The sequence below is a fragment of the Calliphora vicina genome, chromosome 3, assembly GCF_958450345.1.
Source record: "Calliphora vicina chromosome 3, idCalVici1.1, whole genome shotgun sequence".
NCBI lineage: Eukaryota > Metazoa > Arthropoda > Insecta > Diptera > Calliphoridae > Calliphora > Calliphora vicina.
This window is the reverse complement of record NC_088782.1, coordinates 105,310,028-105,330,558: the sequence shown is the minus strand read 5'-3', so window position 1 is coordinate 105,330,558 and position 20,531 is coordinate 105,310,028. Positions and strand designations below refer to the sequence as shown.

Here is a 20,531-nt window from a genome sequence, read left to right as displayed (position 1 = left end):
CGTTGCAAAGGTCTTTGAAATATCTATCATTATATATCCATATTGTCTATATTAACGGCTTTGTAATCCAGATATATATGTCTATCAAAAATCGAGGTTGTTCTTATATATCAGCTATTTGTGGGCCGATTTTCTCGATTTTAAATGGGTCTATGTCGGATATATTGATGTATGTAAGGCTACTGAAAGTCGATTTCAAGATACAGACGGTCAGGCGAATATGGCTATTTCGACCCCGCTATGTATAATGAACCAGAATTTATATACTTTGTGGGGTCTCAAATGAAAAATGTAGAAATTAGAAACGGAATGACAAACTTATATATACCCTTGCCACTAATGGTGAAGGGTATAAAAATATTTCGTTTTAATATTTTCGAATCCATGTAGAGTTCTCAGTCTGGCTTCTTCTGCAACAGGTCACTGGCCCTGACAATAGCTCGAGCGATGTCAATATCTTGAGAAACATTTTTAACAAACGGTCTGAACTTCTTGACATAAGCTGGCTGATTGCAAAAAGTCATCTGTTCAACCTTCTGGTGACAGTTTGATTATTTTGTAAATTGTAAGCTATTTTTTGATAAAATAATATTTTTACTGCAATTGTTTTTGTATTACTCTTTTAAATATATTGCATTTAATATTGTTTTTATGTTTTTGAAATAAAAAGTGAAGAGATTATTTTAAAACGCGCCTTTTTTATTGATATCAATTTTATAAATTGCTACTAGTCTCAATTGAAAATTATTGCGACTAACGGAGAGTTAAAAGCCGCGAGGTAGCCTTGGATTTCAAGCCGAGCACATCCAAAGCTGCATTAGCCCTTGCTGGTAATATACCAGCAACAACCCCTTTGTTGGACACTGTCGATAAGACAGATGTCCCAGCGAAGATTTTACAGGTGTGATAGTCAAACCAAAAGTTGGGTCCAACCACTACTGCAGATCCGAACGCCCCAATTCGCAAAGAACCATCAAAGTGGGCTTTCGTACAAAAGCCTACTTGGATCCTAAGCGCTTAATATCGACGAGTTGTCGAAACTTAGCTGGGATAAGGCCCAACTTGCTGAGCTGGGCAGTTCAAATCCTCCTTTCAGCGCAGATGCAGCAGAACAAGCCGCATCTGCTGGGCCTAAACGGCAACGCTCTGAGGAGGAACTGCTTCAACAGCAAAACAGCCAACAGCCAACAGCCGAGGACTTAACGTCCGAACGTCTGTGGTTAGTGATAGAAAGGAAATATTGGTGCAGCTTTGCGAAGCTTAAAATGCATTTTCATCGTGCATGTTTAAAAAAACTAAAATTCTTTTTTTTTATGAGAATTGCGCCCCTGTTGTTTGTTTTTTGAACTATTTTTAAGGTTTCAAAAAACATCAATTGTATTAATTTTTGATGCAGAATCGACTGTTGAAATCAGATTTGCAATTTTTGCTCTACAGAAAATTGTGCTTAAAATGCCAGTCTTTAGGTGCGTTGAACCAAAACCTTCAGAAAAACAAGTAAGAAAGTATGGTCGTTCAAGCCCGACTATATAATACTAAGTAAAAGAGCAAAAACATTTTTCATTTAAAATTTCAATAATTTATATTCGTGAGTGATTTTCGGAAGTGGGCCTTATATGGGGGCTATGACCAATTATAGACCGATCAATATAAAATTAGATAGTGTGATTTATGTATATGAGAAAGTTTACTATGTTGAATTTTGTGAGTATACCAACATTTTTAAGCGATTTATGCACGTTAAAGTGATTTTCGGAAGCGGGTCTATATGGGAGCTATGACTAATTATGGACCGATCATAACAAAATTTGGTGACATAAATTTTGTATATATAAAACTTATTTGGAGCGCAATTTGTGGAGATACATTTATAAATTAAACATTTATGACCGATAAAGTCCAATTTCGGAAGGACATTTGTATGGGGGCTAGGTGAAATAATGGGCTGATTTCAGCCAGTTTCAATAGGCTTGGTCCTTGGGCCGAAAAAATAACATGTACCAAATTTGATCGAAATATCTTCAAAATTGCGAACTGTACTCTGCGCACAAGGTTTACATGGACAGCCAGCCAGCCGACCAGACGGACGGACGGACGGACATTGTTTAATCGACTCAGAAAGTGATTCTAAGTTGATCGATATACTTTAAGGTGGGTGTTAGACTAATATTTTTGGGCGTTACAAACATCTGCACAAACGCATTATACCCTCTCCACTATGTGGTGCAGGGTATAAAGAGGGCCCATTTCGAAAAAAAAGTCAACAAAATTTTTGATTTCGCAAAAAAAATCAAAAATTGCATGTTTTGAGTCACAAAACACATAAAATTTTTCGACAACTTCACCAAATTTTTTTTTTTTAAATAAACATATTTTCTAACATTTATATCATTATAATTTTGTTATTGTATAATATTCGGACCAAATTTCGTATTTTTAGTTCCATTAGTTTCGGTCATATCATGTTATTAACAGCGGATGTTCGCTGAGGTGGGTCAACGTATTTCCACATATCTTTGTCCATATATGTTTTACCGATTTTTCCAAACATTTTTCAGAAACTAGAAACATTAATAATAAATTTCATGCCCTTAGAGGTCCTTTTATTTTGGCTCTATCGCACTTAAAATTCAGTTGATGAAAAAATTGGTGGCCACTAATGTATTTAGTTTGAAAACACCAAAACTTAATATTATTTAATATGGTAAGTAAAGGCAGACGTGCTTCTTTTAGGAAATATATTAATTTTTGGAAATTTTGGTGCCATAGTTAAAAACTGCTCTGACGAACCACAATATTTGATTTTATATCCCATCTTAAAAGGTAAAACAGCACTTTGATGACATAATATATATAACAAGGATCTATCTATGTTTAAAAATAGAATTCTACACTTTTAGTTTACCCTTTTTTTTGCCAAATTTTGGTGTATCTCCTTTTCAATGTGTAACATAATCAGTTTTTTATGAATGAAGACATATAAATAGTCATAAAATTCAAGAAACAAAAAACGTTTTTTTTTTTCTGCAACATTATTATGAAAATCATCTGTAAAATTTCTTCTCTTTTCAGTTAAATTTAAAGGCAGTCTACAATAATTTTGTTTGCCCCTTAAACTTTATTCAACTTTATCATGGCCGCATACGCTTGAGGATTTGGGAGAAAAGTAGAAGTGCAGTCAAGTCAATGCGAACGAGTCAAATGAAACTTTGTGAATGTAAAAAAAAATGTTTCGGTTGGTCTGCTCTTTTGTTTGTTAAATTTCAATCATAGAAAAGGGTTTTATTTTCATCCTGATGAACATTTTTCATAATTTCTGTGCAGAGAACAACAGAAAATTATAATGTAAATTTGTGTGTAAAGATGTGTTGATACAGACGAGATAATAGGAAAAGCTGTAACAACAATAATGGCAACAATGTTCTGAAACAGCAGCTGTAAGGTTGAAGAGTTGTGAAAAAAGAAAAAAAAATGTACTTAAATAATGGCCTTGATCTTTAAATAAGAACTCATGAGTGGTTTGATGATAAAGTGTAGAGTATGTGTATTTTCGAAAGTTTGTGAAAAGTCAGTTTTTTTTTGTTAAGGTTGTAAAAGTAAATTAAAATGTAAAAAGAGTTCTGTAGCTATTATTGCTACTGAAAATAATTCCAAGCTATTTTTGATCAAAAATATCAACATATCAAAATTTAATGGAAAAATTTTTTCAAACAAAAGTTATTCTTCAAAATTTTTTGCTTAAAAAGTCTTTTTTTTTTGCTATTTAAAGTTTAATGGCGGAGTAGAAAGACTCATAAATTGCTAGGTTATCCCACGTCAATTCAAGTAAGTCACTAGTCGTCCTGTATCTTAATATAGGAAGCTGGAACGCCTAAACTTTGTTATTTAAATCAAGAGTGATAATGGTACTGCATCAGTTCATACGTCTAGTTATAAATGCTGGTCCACCAATTTATGATTTGAATAATAAATGGATCTCCACTATCGATCAGATTTTATGGTCTCAACCTGGGTTTATCCTAACTAAAAGCCATACGTACAACAGGAACCGTTATATGAAGCTTTCATCACACTCTTGCCAGAAAAGCCCAAAAAATTAAAACGAGCCTAATTGATCTTAAGAAATAATAACAATAACGAGCGAGTTGTTAATCAACACAGACCTACATTGCGATAGGCTTTCTTTTTTTATTTTGGAGAAATTTCTTTGATTGCCTTCATAAGCAATTTCACTGGAATTCAAGTTGAAAGCAAGTGTAATTCAAGCCTTGAATTATAGTCAAGCAATTGAATTACAGTTGTATTACACTTTATTTCAAAAGCATTCTCCAGTAAAAAGGAAACATAAATTCAAGTCATATGTTTTTTGTTTGAAAAATATTTAATTTTTCAAGAATTTTTCAAGTTTAAAACATAATTACATTTGCATTCAAGTCAAATTACAACAACATTTTCAAGTGCTTGAATTTTTGAGTCTTTGGTATTTATTTGGTGTAAAGAAGGATATTTTGTATTAATGTTTTTTTGCTTTTAAAGCTTTTTTTGTTAAATTTTCGTAGATTTTAAAGGTAAAGAAAAAAATGTCTAACAGATATTTGTAAGGTAAAGGAAAACGAACAACTCTTTCGAAGGTCATCGAACATTTCTATGAGAAAAACAGCTCGTAATATTAATAGCTCTGAATCTTTTATTTAAAGAGCCAAAGTTAATGCTGTGTTGAAGTCGTATAAAGTTCAGAAAATTCCAGATGGAAATAGCATAAAGAAGTTAGAAGCAAAAAACCGAAAATTTAGGTAAAATTTTATAAATAAAAACACCTGTTGTGTGATTGATGATGAAACTGACTGACAGACTTTTCATAACTTTCGAGTGAAGGTTTTTATGTGGCTGATAGACGAGGCAATGTTCAGGAATAATAACGGACCAAAAAAAAACAAAATTCCCCAATTTTCATAATTTTTTCAAATTTTTATTCCCTATTATATTCTTAATAAATCCCAATGAGATGATCAAAAAATTCTGAAATTTGATTAACAAAATTTTTAAAAAATTGAAAATGGAGTTTTGAAACTGCCGTTAAAAAAATTTTATTTTTTTGTTCACAACTAAGAATAGGTTAACGGTATCCTACGGAGACAAAAACTCATATACATGTAAATATGGACATATTTTAAGTAAAAATTAGCTTTTATTTTAATATTTATCAAAATATGTTAATTTTGTTCCTACCTTTCTTGTTCTAGTTGCCTGAGACACGTTAAAGGCCTGGCGATATTTTAATAACTTTAACATTTTTTGACCAATTTCTGTTTTTTATGTCTCATTAGAACGACAATTGCGTTCACATTTCTATTCCTTTAAATTAAATTGCAGAAGTAATTTTTTAATGGCAAAATTTTTACAAAAACTGAAAAAAAATGCATTTTTTTCCCTTGTAAATGCATCTCAAAACTTCAGGGGGCTTGCGGCACGTCTTAACCCCAACCGATTTACCTAACATTTTTTCAGGATGATGTTTTTACTAATGTTCACCAAACTGAGGGGTGAGAATGGCTAAAATCCAACTTTCGTTTATTAAGGGCCACCCTAAGGTATATATGCTGTAGACGTAAGGGTGAAACTTTGTAAATGGGCTTTATCTTCCATACGGGTGATCCTATCCTAACCAAATTTGGGAAAATTTCGGAAAACAGTTTTGGCTGTTTTCCGGCAGGTATGTTGCCGTTGACATAAAGGTTAAACAATGTCCGTCCGTCCGTCCGTCTGGTTGGCTGGTTGACTGTCCATGTAAACCTTGTGCGCAAAGTACTTTCGATCAAATTTGGTACACCAAGGACGAAGCATATTGAAACTGCCAGAAATCGATCCATTATTTCACCTAGCCCCCACACAAATGTCCTCCCGAAATTGAACTTTATCATTCATAAATGTTTAATTTAAACATGTATCTTCACAAAATTCGCTCCAAATAAGTTTTATATATACAAAATTCATGTCACAAAATTTTGTTACGATCGGTCCATAATTGCTCATAGCTTACATATGGCCCCGCTACAGAAAATCACTTTAACCTGCATAAATCTCTTAAAAATTATGCTATACACACAAAATTTAACATAAATTACTTTCATATAGACATAAATCACACGACCTAATTTCATGGTGATCGGTCCATAACTGATCATGCCTCCCATATAAGTCCCACTTCCGAAAATCTGTCACGAATATAAATTATTGATATTTTAAAAGAAAAATGTTTTTGGAAAAACATTTACTTAGTGTAGGGTATTATATGGTCGGGCTTAACCGACCATACTTTTTTACTTGTTTTAAAAGAAAAATGTTTTGCTGACTTATTTAGTGTAGGGTATTATATGTTCGTGCTTGACCGACCATACTTTCTTATTAGTTTTAAAACAGTTTTTCTAACTAAAATTCAGCGAGAAAAGCTCTTTGGTGAGAAAGTGTTTTTGGGGAAATAATCTTTTTTGAAGCTTTCCATTTTCAATGAGTGTATATTAATTTAATTATACCCTACACCACCATAGTGGGGAGGGTATAATGCGTTTGTGCAGATGTTTGTAACGCCCAAAAATATTAGTCTAACACCCACCTTAAAGTATACCGATCGACTTAGATTCACATTCTGAGTCGATTAAATGATGTCCGTCCGTCTGGTCGGCTGGCTGGCTGGCTGTCCATGTAAACCTTGTGCGCAGAGTACAGGTCGCAATTTTGAAGATATTTCGATGAAATTTGGTATATATTATTTTTTCGGCTCAAGGACCAAGCCTGTTGAAACTGGCTGAAAACCTAGCCTCCCGTCCTCCCGAAATTGGACTTTATCGGTCATAAATGTTTAATTTATAAATGTATCTCCACAAATTCTGCTCCAAATAAGTTTTGTATACACAAAATTCATGTCACCAAATTTTGTTACGATTGGTCCATAATTAGTAGACCCGCTTCCGAAAATCACTTTAACGTGCATAAATCGCTTAAAAATGTTGGTACATACACAAAATTCAACATAGTTAACTTTAATATAGACATAAATCACACGACCTAATTTCATGGTGATCGTTCCATAATTGGTCATAGCCCCCATATAAGGCCCACTTCCGAAAATCACTCAAAAATATAAATTATTGAAATTTTAAAAAAAAAAATGTTTTTGCTCTTTTACTTAGTGTAGGGTATTATATGGTGGGGCTTGACCGACCATACTTTCTTACTTGTTTTTATTGGTATTTTTCCTTGTTACTGTTAGTAAGTTTTTCCAAAAAAAAATTTTTATATAAAACTTTTAAAAGGTGAAAAAAAACTAATAGGAATACTGCTTTTGGTGAAAATTCTGCCTTTTAAGACAAAAAACTTTTTTGAAAAGCATTAAAAAATACGATTTTTTCATAAAAGTTTCTGAAGTGTTGTTAAATAAGCCTTTTGTGAGGTTTTTCTTTTTTGTAATAAACTTTTTTGTTGATTTTTTTGAAGATTTACTTTTAAAAAGAGTTTATTTTCTATTTATTAAGTTTTTCAAAAAACTTCTTTCACAAAAAAAGCTTAAAGCAAAAAAGCTTTAAATTTTAAAAGATGAAAAAAGCTGAAAGAAATACAGCTTTATTTTAATAAAAGATAAGATAGTTATACTTTATTTGTGATTATTAGTTATTTATAAAAAATATCTTAGATGATTCATATTTATTTGTGAAGAATGTAAACCATTTCAGCTTATTGGTTTTTTTGGGTAAAAATATGTTATTACTTTTTACACAAAAATATAAACAAATTCATGAAAAATCTTTTCTTAAAATTTATGAAAATTTCTATTTTGATTAATTTATTCTTAATAAAAGCCTTTCAATTGAAAAAGTTTATTTAGCATAAGAAACAAATGATTGCTCTAAAAGTCTAAAAGCTTTTCAACAAAAGTTTCTTTTATTTATTTCAGTTTCAGTTCAGTAGCACATTTATAAGTATTAATACAGTTTTGCAACGTTTTCTCTTACTTTCCACTAAAAGTCAATTAATTTGCCTACTCACTGTGCTTAATTAAGTTTAATAAAGACATTAATCTACATTTAATTAATGTTAATTAAATGAAATTACCATCACCATTGACCGAAACACAAACAAGCAGAATAAAACAAAATTAAATCATCACCCAGACAACGGAATTTGTCATGCCAATAGAGCAGCAGCAGTAACTAATCAAAGCATAAACATTTAGTTTCAAGGCAACTGGCTAAAAAAGAAATGTGGCTCATCGTAACACTGCTGATGTGCACAACAACTATTTATGCTGAAGCTAAGGTAGGCAGAAACATGATTTGATACAAATAAAAGAAATTAAAAAAACAAATTTTTCTTACAGCGTGATTTTGTCATTGAAATCCATGAATTCCGTTTTAATAAGACCTCTCCCAACTATGTAAAAACTTTGAACTATAAATTATTACGCCAAAAATACCTGACGATCGAAGTTATGCTCAGTCGCTATGTGACTGAAATCGAGCTTAGATATAAATTTGACATGGTTAAGAAGGACAACAAACGCATTAATATATTGTCGATTAATATTGATGGTTGCAAGGGTTTGGAGTCGGCCTATACTTTGCCGTTGATAGCAACCATAACCAGGGAAATATTTCGCAGTGGTAATTTACCCAAGAGTTGTCCAGTGAAAGCGGTAAGGTGAATGTTTTATTTCTATGACCATCATATTTGTTTATTTAATTTTGGTTTTTTTAGGATGAATTATATTATATGCGTAATTATACATTTAATGAAGAAGACTATCCTAGGTTTACTCCAATTATGGCGTTTCAAACATTAACGGATTTCTATTTTGATAAACATTATCAGGGTAATTTGGTGATGAAAGGAAGAATACGAAAGCGCTAAATTTGTTGAAATGCAAATTTGAAAAAAATATTTTGTATTTATTTGATTTTATTAATACTATGGGTTATAAATACATGTAATTTGGTATGCAATATTCGAAAATGATAGACTGGGTAAACTGTTTTAAAATACTAAAAAACTTTTCGACAACAATTTACAATATCTTCTCTAAAAATCCATTAAAATTAAGCATTTCCACTGACCCATTATATCGGTTATTCTGTTCCAAAGTGAAACGTATCCCAGAGAGACCGTCCTGCATCGATCGAAATAAATAGTATTCGCAGTGGCTAAAGTCTGGACTATAAAGCGAGTGAAGCAAAACTTCCCAACCACTTCATTCTAAAAATGATTTAACATGTATTGCAACATGTGGTCGAGCGTTGACATGATGGTATATTACGGTTTCATGTCTCTACCATTTACACCATGCACCAACGAGATCTATCAACTCATAGATATGACAGTAGTAGAATCGTCGATTTTTCAATGATAGTCACAGGCTGTCGATTAAGTCCATTATTAATTATTTGCTTATTGATCCCAGTATGATACTAAAGTTAAAATAAATGGTAAAAGTGGCTGACGTGTGAATAGAATATATTCTGCACATTGGGCAGTCGCATAGAACATATTCAAAGGTTTCGGCATGAAGTTAACAAAACCTGCACTGTTCATTCGCAACATTGCCTAAAATAAATTGGTCGTACTTTAAACCACAGTGTCCGGTGAATAATCTAGTAAGTATTCCCAAGTCACCCTTTCCGAACGAAAGCAATGACCCTGGATAGGTAATTTGATAAATTACCCCAAAATCGGGCAAATTCCGATACAACCCAAGAACGAATACGTTCCATAGTGTATCCACATGGGATGCCGAAGAACGGTTCAGGGCCTATAAACGAGCGTCGGGCGCATTCATTGCCAGCGTGACCTTCATGGCCAGGTACCCAGTAAAATGTGAGTTCATTGTGTGTACCGAGTTCATTCAAGGATAACAACATAACAACACCAGACCTCACTTCATATGATGATAAGGCTCTAAGAGCAGCCTGGCTATCCGACATAACAAATATCTTAGTATTCCTTAATCTCCTTCTCAAACATTCATTGGACCATATAAGGATGGCGTAAATCTACGCCTGAAATATTCCCAATGTACCCATTGGGGTACCTCTTTGAAAATTGGGCCCTTAAATACCAGCCCAGTATCACAATTAGTATATATGGTACCATCAATAAACCACGCTTGATCGGCATTAGCCTGCCACCATATCTGATTTCACCACTCGTCCCTTTCAGGTATAAAGACCCTAAACTTTCTATGTAACACCAAAGTTGGTGACATATAGTCTGATATCGCAATACTAGGATCATTTCTAAAGATGCCTACAATGCGCATGTACCCCTGTAACCTGGATGCACTCCTGTAGGCCTCCTCCATTATCAATATATGTAAGGGTGGGATGTGTTGAATTGCACCCAGAGCATGAGTGGGACAGGTCCTCATGGATCCAGTAATAGAGATACCGATGAGCCGAAATCATGTATCCAAGGCAGCATATGTTACTATTGAACTTATAACCGTAAATCATCTCCGGTTTTAACCGTCACTTTTACCAAAAAGTCGCTGGCAGCTTTTTTGATAATGTTGGATAAGTGAGAATTGCTATCAAATGTAACCCCAAGATATTTAACATCCTTAGAAAACTTTATAGATGAGCCATTCAATGTAGGCTATATGAGTCGTATAACTCTCCGTTTGGTAAATGGTACTAGAATTGTCTTAGCTGGATTAATGATCAACCCCCAATTACATTCCAAACACCACTTGGTGGTTATACTCAGAGCAGTCTTTCCGATATCGTTTCGACATCCCACCCAGTAACAGAAATTACCAAATCGTATGTGATTACTTTGGATTGTAATATGATTTCAGTTGTTCTTAATTTTGGTCATATTATGATTGCTTTGGATCACAATATATTTACTTCATCATGTATGATATGATCATGTATGAGGTACCCTGCAGAAAGCTAATGATGGTATTGGCATCTTAAGAAGAAATCATGTATGACATTATGCCCTTGATGAGTTATCAATGGAATATACGTGAAGAACTTACATTCGGCTGGATTGTTCAATTCAATTCTCCCAATGATTTTCGATTACTACGAAAAAGTTGAAGAATTCCATATAACTAGGCGATCATTTATTGACTACATTCTGATGTTCGTAGTTAGTGACCGTTAGAGGTAGATAACTTTACAAGGTCCTAGTTGAATGTAATAATATCCTGGTCAACGAATATACATGCCTTCTGATCCTAAGGAAATATCCAGCAATGTAACTAGATAAAAACTCAATGCTCAATAACATTTGATGTGACTTCTGAACATTTATCAGTAGTAGGTTTTGTTTTTATACCCTTCACCTTGGTGAGAAGGGTATACTTATATAAGTTTGTCATTCCGTTTATAATTTCCATAATATAATTTTCCGACCCTATAAAGTATATATATTCTGGATCCTTATATAGCGGATAGAGGAGTCGATTAAGCCATGTCAGTCTGTCTGTCCGTCTGTTTGTTGAAATCAGATATCTTCGGGATCCAAATCTTTAATAATTCTGTCAGAGATACTTTCGAGAAGTTTCCTATTTAAAATCAGCAAAATCGGTCCACACCTCGATTTTGTACCTATTTTTGATTAGTAATTCATTAATATAGACAGTATGGATAGCTAATGATAGATATTTTCAAGATCTTTGCAACGATGTATATAAGTTGGACCTACAATTGGTCAAAATCCGCAAACACATTTTTTAAAACGAATTTTTTTTTGACCAAAAAAAAAAATTTTAAAACAAAATTTTTTTTTTAAAATTTATAAAATTCCAAAAGAAAATTTTTGAAAAAAAAATTTCCAAAAAATTAAAAAAAAAAAACAAAAATCGATTTAGTATTTATTATTTTATAACAAATTTGGTTATTTCAAAGGCAGCAATGCCCACTTTGTTGAAACAAACACAGCAATCTCCAAATTTCAGGTCGCATTTACCCGCAAACCTCAGTGAGGATATGGATCAAACTTGGTTGGCATATTGGTCTTTTTCTTCTATACTAATTAGCAAAACATTTAAATAAAAAATTTAAGTTTCTTTAGAAATACAAGTTTTTCTTATTTATTTCGAAAACAACAAAAGTGGAGATTGCTGCCGGATCTCATATGGGGAAAAAAATTTCGGAATCTTGTTCGTATGGACCCCACAAAACGATTCCCCTTTCCAGATATTGAGATAGCCAAAATTTGAGCTTGATTAAACTACGTTAACCTGTGCCGCTCGTCGCTCAAAGTTTTGAGGTTAATTTCCAGGTGGAAAATATGCAAATTTTTCAGTTTTTGTAAAAAGTTTGCACATAAAAAATTACTTTTGCAATTTAATTTAAAATAATTGAAATATGTACATAATTGTCGTTCTAATGAGATATAAAAGACAAAAATTGGTTAACCTTTATGTCAACAGCAGAACTGCTTTACGCACGTCAACAGCAACATACCTGGGTATGTTCATACGTTCTGTATGGTGAATGGCATGCCGTTAGCATAAAAATGCTAGTAACTAACTCGTTTGTTGGAATTTCTGTATTATATTTTTTTTATTTTGTTACCCATACATTTAGTTATTGTTTTTTGAAAAAACTGGTTGTGTAGGTATGTCAAAAAATAGAAAAATAAAAACAATTTTTTGAAATTTATAATCAGGAATCCCGTTTTGAAAAATCTCAAAAATTGGATTTTTTAGTTTTTTTGCTATAATAATCACACCAGGAGCGGGGTTATCGGAACCCTTTACAAAATAATTAAGAACATATTTGGCCATCTATAATAAGTTACCTTATTTTGATATTTACTATGGGATTTGAGAATTTTTGCCCTAAAGTTGTATTTTACATAAAAAATATGCGTTATTTGAATGGACCTGGTCTCCTCCGTATCAACAATTTTTAAATTTGTCTTCTTTGAATTTTTTTAGATAACTTAAAAATAAAAAAAGTACTTTTTTCCCAAAAATTTATTTATTTTTTTTAAATTCAAATACATGTTATTTTTTTATCATTATATTTGCATGTGTTTTACTATGGATACACAGGTATGTATGCTGTTAACGTAAAGGTGCATCTTTGTAGATTGGCTTTATCTTCCAAACGGGTGATCCTATCCTAATTAAACTTGTGCAATTACCGAAAATAGTTCTGGCTTGGATATCAAGAAATTTCAAGTCGATCCGAATATGCAATTCAAAAATACAGCAAAAATAATGCAAAACATACCCAGGTATATTGCCGTTGACATAAAGGTTAAAAAATGTTAAAGTTATTAAAAATTCGCCAGGCCATTATTGAATTTTTTGATCATCATATAGGAATTACTTAACAACATAATAGGGAACAATAATATTAAAAAGATACGCCAATATCTCCTATAGCGATATAAATTTTGCGATTTTGGAGAAAAACTAATTTTTTGGCCATATTTCCTTACTGTTACGAATTTTAAGTAAAACCTATTCAGAATATTATAGTCCAGGTAATTATAAATATATTCTGAAAGTTTTACTAAACCTCAAATAGTAAAGGCTAAAGGTGAAATTTATCAATATTTGGTATTTATAATGGAAAGATAGCGAAATGTTATATATTTTTGGGCCGATTTTGATGAAACTTAAGAAAAATATAACATGAAGTCTTGTATTTATAATAACAACACAAAAATGGAAATTAACCATTAATGGCACTTGGGGTTAAAATGAAACTCAACTTTTGAAATCATATGTTCTCAATGATCAAAAAATTCTAAAATTTGTTTAACAAAATTTTTAAAAATTTGAAAATGGAATTTTGAAACTGCCGTTGAAAAAATAATTTTTTTTTGGTCATAGCTGCGAATAGGTTAACGGTTTCCTACTAAGACAAAATCTCATATACAAGTAAATATGGATATATTTTAAGTAAGAATAAACTTTTGTTTTAATATTTCTCAAAATATGTTAATTTTGTTCCAACATTTCTTGTTCTAGTGGCCTGAGACACATTAATGGACTGGCGAATTTTTAATAACTTTAACAATTTTTGACCAATTTTTGTCTTTTATATCTGATTAGAACGACAATTACGTTCACATTTCAATTCTTTTAAATTAAATTGCAAAAGTAATTTTTTAATGGCAACATTTTTTCAAAAACTGAACAAATTGCATATTTTCCCCCTGACAATGTACCTCAAAAGTTTGAGCGACGACGGGTTAACGTTGTTTAATCGAGCTCAAATTTCGGCTATATCAATATCTGCAAAGGGGAATCATTTTGTGGTAACCAGACGACATTTCAACGTAAGTATATAAAATCAGCTAAGATTTTACTGATTATGCAACTTTTAAATACGTTCGATATAGAATCGTAAATATATACCTTTAAGTTTTACAACTTCTTGAAATAAATCTGTATTGCAAAGATTGATTTTAAATATAATTTAACAACTAATGTTTCATTTATAAATAAATAGTTTATTTAATATGACAAAATAAAACCATACAAGAAATCAAAGCAATTAAATGTATTTAAACTACTTAGTTGACCTCATGAAACAATGAAACTATTTTTCTATATATTCCAAAAATGTTCAAACTTTGGACTAATCTATTTTAAATTGTTTTATACAGAAATCTATTTAACACATAATAATTATTGCACAACTGTGACAGTATTACTTAATTAACTTATAAATATTGAATGCATATTAATTTCATTTTAATAGCTAACAACAGATTTTATTATTAAAAGTTATTATTATATTATACATTTAGTAAAAAGGTTTTTATTTGTTAAAAATAACAAAATAAGTTTGTAGCATAAAATGTATGGAATATATGGGCGGATAATAGTTTTTATAATTTGTTTAATTTATACAATAGATGCAAACAATAGAGTAAGTAACATTTAGATATAAACTTAAAGGTATTCTATGAAAAGTGAACTAAGTTGAAGGGATTTTTGTAATTATTATTTTACTGTTTTTTTATTTCTTAGCATCGCGACAAAATTTACATTGCTGTCGACTCATTTGAATTCGATATTATCAACAAAGGTTTATTAAAGATGTTTAAGAACTCTTTGCCCTCAAATCGTCAGTTATATGTAGAATTCATGTTAAATCAAACTGTTAGTGAGTTCAGTGTTAAATTAATGTTTGATGTGATCAAAAAAGACAATCGCAATATGAATCTCATGAAGTTTGATGTTGATGGCTGCAAGGCATTAGAATTGGCCTATTCAAAGGTGGTGGCCATAAAGGTGGCCATGACAGAATTGTTAAGAAGCAGTAATTTACCCAAGAAATGTCCTATATTACCGGTATGCATACAATATTATCATATAAAATATTATCATTAAGCAATATGTTTTTATTATTTTAGAACAAACTTTATTATGTCAGGAATTATACCATAAATGCCAAAGATTATCCGGAAATGATACCAGCCATGCACTGGCAAATGACCATGAATTTTTTTATGGCCAAAAAATACCAAGGTAAAATGATAATGAAAGGAGAAGTTCGTAAACTCTAAAGGCAGAGAGAAAACAAATTCAAACTTACCCATACAAACACCTAAACCACTTGATATGGGTAATTTTGTTACACATTTAAGTGGTGGTTCACATTGTCCCGAAAAATCACCAGGTCCACCGCAGGTTTCACCTAATGTTTTGGCGCATATACGACAACATCTAAAATTAAAGAAATATGAAAATAAGTTAAATTTTAAATTAGATTAATTGGTATTAAACAAGTTTTTATTTGCTACATAAATGGAATGTATTTCAACAATAAAATATGGTAAACTTATTTTGATTAAGTGATTTCGTATCGAATTTTTTATGGACTACGACATATTTACACTATTTCTTAGTACTTAACCCAAATTAGGAGAGACAATTTTTCTGGGCTCAAGTATTTATCATGGACTCTTTATATCAGTTTCCATAAACATTGTAAAAAGTTTAGTTTATAACACTATGCAACAAATGAAGACTTTTGGAAAAACACAAGATCATGACAGTATAGGTTCCACTCTACTACCAAAGGGTAGTAAAACCCTATACTCAGTTTGTCCATTTTGGTGACCGATTTCTTTTTATGCGCCCCCACAGTTTCTGAAAATCAGTGGGGCCTCTAAGAAAGGTGTCATCAGTTTTTGGTTAACAGCTTATTCAGACTTTGTGATACGGCTTAACTTTGTATGGCAATAATATAGCTAAGAGCCCGCCAAATAAATTTTATTAAGAATTTTTTCCAAAAAATAGCTTTTTCATGCATCTTGTTGAAAAAAATAGGAAAAAAATGTTTTTTTTACTTTTTTTGGAATAACTTCCTGGGACTCCTAATTTTTCATTTGAACAGTTACAGACATCACAATAAAATTTGGAAGTAATATAGATTTAAATGTTCTTAAGTCAATGGCATCACTAATGTTGCCATTCTTTGTTTTCAAAAACCGAAATTCCTAAAACGGGGAAAATGTGTTCCAAAAACTGATTTTTTTTTAGAAAATAGCCCACTTTGACGTTAGTTACACTATGATAGTAAAAACGTCTTGTGTGTATATAAAAAACATATAGAGCTATACAAATATGATGAGTTTTTGAGGATCGGTGTGTATATAAAAAACATATAGAGCTATACAAATATGATGAGTTTTTGAGGATCGGTGCTTTGCGTTTTTAGAATTTTTTACTCAAACCTAAAATTTTGTTTCAAAATTGGCCAAGTTTGGATAGGGCTGGGGGGTACAATGTCCGCTGAAGTTAGTCAGGTTTTTCTTTATACGTTTTTGCGTTATGTGCTCTTTCCAGGTCATAAATGTATATAGCCACGAAGAAAATTAGTTTTTTATAAAAGAAAAAATATGGGGACTTTTTTGGGAAAAAACTTAAAAAACTCACGCATACAAAGTTGAAATATATAAAAGGATGCTTCAACTTTTTATAGGGACGAAATAATTGTTATCAGGTTTGTTTTATTTTCTTTAGAATTTTATCGCAAATATACGCCATATATAAAAAATAAATTTCGACCTTTCATATATAAAATACAAAAAAAAGATCGAGCAAAATTTAAAAAAAAATTAAACCTCAGCCGAGTAAATAATACAGCACAACATAGAAGTGTGGACTTGATCATACTATATTAACAAAAAAATTATTTGGCGGAGTCTTAGCTATGGTATTGCCATATAAAGTTAAGCCGTATCACAATGTCTGAACTAGTGTTAACCAAAAACTGATGACACCTTTTTTAGAGGCCCCACTGATTTTCAGAAACTTTGGGGGACCCATAAAAAAAAATCGGTCACCAAAATGGACAAACTGAGTATAAGTTTTTACAAACCTTTGGTAGTAGATTCGAACCTATATAGTCATGATCGTGTGTTTTATTCACTGTTGCACTGTGTAAGCAAACAAAGAAAGCATTCATTATTTTCAACACATCGAAATATTCATCACAGACCCCCAATCATTCTAAAACGATATGTCTGTGTCTGTCTGTTAATAAAAAGTTTGGGCCCAATCGAAAGGAGGTAGTTGGCTGAAACTTTCCACAAATTTTCTTTGTTGACAAATGTGCCCCCTTGGAATACTATTTGAGACGTCATAGATATGCTGATTACTTGGTAATCCTTGAATAATTTTGCACAAACTAGTTCTCTGTACTCTGAAATTTTACTAAAAAGTGTGGCGAAAAACTATAACTATTTGTCTTTAGTCCCCATACAAAGTTTCCCTCTGAAAATGACTTGGACATTCATAATTGTCTTATATAACACCGTCCAACAACATTTTTGGAACAGAATAGCGACGCCATACTTCTGAATGGCCATATTGATTAGATAATTTTTGTAGAATAAACTTATAGTCCAGCATTATAGTAAATAAAAACAAGTAAGAAAGTATGGTCGGTCAAGCCCGACCATATAATACCCTACACTAAGTAAAAGAGCAAAAACATTTTTCTTTTAAAATTTCAATAATTTATATTTTTGAGTGATTTTCGGAAGTGGGCCTCATATAGGAGCTATTTTGGACCAATCGCCATGAAATTACGTCGTGTGATTTATGTCTCTATGAAAGTTAACTATATTGAATTTTGTGTGTATACCAACATTTTGAAGCGATTTATGCTCGTTAAAGTGATTTTCGGAAGCGGGTCTATATGGGAGCTATGACTAATTATGGACCGATCGTAACAAAATTTGGTGACATGAATTTTGTATATATACAATATATATATAAAATTTATTTGGAGCGAATTTTGTGTAGATAAACATTTATGACCGATAAAGTCCAATTTCGGGATTACATTTGTATGGGGGCTAGGTGACATAATGGACCGATTTCTGGCAGTTTCAATAGACTTCGGCCTTGGGCCAAAAAAATTATATGTACCAAATTTTATCGAAATATCTTCAAAATTGCGACCTGTACTCTGCGCAAAAGGTTTACATGGACAACCAACCAGCCAGCCAGACGGACGGAGATCGTTTAATCGACTCAGAAAGTGATTCTAAGTCGATCGGTATACTTTAAGGTGGGTGTTAGACTAACATTTTTGGGCGTTACAAACATCTGCACAAACACATAATACCCTCCCCACTATGGTGGTGTAGGGTATAAATTTGTTGTAAGTTAATGTCTGAGAGAATTCTTATTGTCAGAGTTATATGATGGAATTTTATGAGGATAATTTTTGTGGAAAAGGGTGTCAATTTGACACTCCTTTCGAGAAAATCAAAAAAAGTCCTTTCAAAAATGACATTTAAGGATTCAAATATTTCATGCATAATATGTATGGTTTTAATAGCTCATTCGGGTGGTACTTGGTTTCTTGGGGATTTATTTAAAAAATTTTAGAACCGTGTAATTTTGCTAATTAAGCCTTAAGAGCTTTATTTACAACTTTTGTATCTTTGGTGACCCACACTGTAATTTTCCGTCTAAAATTGTTGGTACAATATTTTTAAAGGGCTTTTGTTTGGAATTTCTTGAAAAAATGGTCAAAGTGACAACTAAAAAGACGAGATACAGGATTAAGATCTTACACAAAATTGATCCCCATGAAATTCAGCAATACACTGGTGCATATTCCTATAAACGCACTTAATTTTTTTCTGTATTTATACCCTACACCACCATAGTGGGGAGGGTATTATGCGTTTGTGCAGATGTTTGTAACGTCCAAAAATATTAGTCTAGCACCCACCTTAAAGTATACCGATCGACTTAGAATCACTTTCTGAGTCGATTAAACGATGTCCGTCCGTCCGTCCGTCCGTCCGTCCGTCTGGTTGGCTGGCTGGCTGTCCATGTGAACCTTGTGCGCAAAGTACAGGTCGCAATTTTAAATATATTTCGATAAAATTTGGTACATATAATTTTTTCGGCCCAAGGACGAACCCTATTGAAACTGGCTGAAATCGGTCCATTATTTCATATAGCCCCCATACAAATGTCCTCCCTAAAATTGGACTTTATCGGTCATAAATGTTTATTTATATATGTATCTACACAAATTTCGCTCCAAATAACTTTTATACATACGAAATTCATGTCACCAAATTTTATTACGATCGGTGCATAATTAGTCATAGCTCCCATATAAGACCCGCTTCCGAAAATCACTTTAACGTGCATAAATCGCTTAAAAATGTTGGTATACACACAAAATTCAACATAGTTAACTTTAATATAGACATAAATCACACGACCTAATTGTATGGTGATCGGTCCATAATTGGTCATAGCTCCCATATAAGGCCCACTTCCAAAAATCAATCAAAAATATAAATTATTGATATTTTAAAAGAAAAATATTTTTACTCATTTACTTGGTGTAGGGTATTATATGGTCGGGCTTGACCGACCATACTTTCTTACTTGTTTTGTTATATCTTAGTTGTTCTCATCCAAAAGCAAAATTTAGCTTTTTTAATGAGAGACTACATAACGGTACTTTTTGAAAGTAAACAAGTTTTTTTTCTTATTCTTGTTGTTTGCCTTAATTATGCGATCAAATGTTCTTGGTGCTATTTTAAGTGGAAGATTCGTATAAACGCAGACGTGAAATTAGTTTTTAAAAAAGTTACCAAAAATAAAATATTATCAATTTTAGTTTATATTTCAACCGTTTCTAATAGTAACATCTCAATTTACTGCAACTTTTTCTATTTGAATCAATAAATTTCGTCACTTTTAAAGATGCCCCTGGGAACTTTTTTGTCCGATCAAGAAAAGACTCAAATTAAATTTTTTCACGACCAAGGATGTTCCAATAGAGAAATTGGACGTAAAATCGATCGTTCGGAAAGTGTGGTGCGAAATTTCTTGAAGAAAGGTCAAAATTATGGAGTTCGCAAACCTACAAAGGGAAATACAAAACTAACAAGTAAGAAAGTATGGTCGGTCAAGCCCGACCATATAATACCCTACACCAAGTAAATGAGTAAAAAAATTTTTCTTTTAAAATATCAATAATTTATATTTTTGAGTGATTTTTGGAAGTGGGCCTTATATG

The 20,531-nt window shown here is 31.9% G+C and overlaps 1 protein-coding gene across 1 annotated transcript in view; it reads right to left on the bottom strand.

Annotated features, from left to right (window-relative positions):
* cmpy (crimpy) overlaps window positions 1–20,531 on the bottom strand; it is a 190,284-nt gene that overhangs the window by 166,560 nt on the left and 3,193 nt on the right. The window contains exon 2 of the mRNA XM_065505210.1: window positions 15,561–15,691. Within this exon, the coding sequence (XP_065361282.1) occupies window positions 15,561–15,691 (131 nt within the window). The remainder of the gene's footprint in view (window positions 1–15,560; window positions 15,692–20,531) is intronic.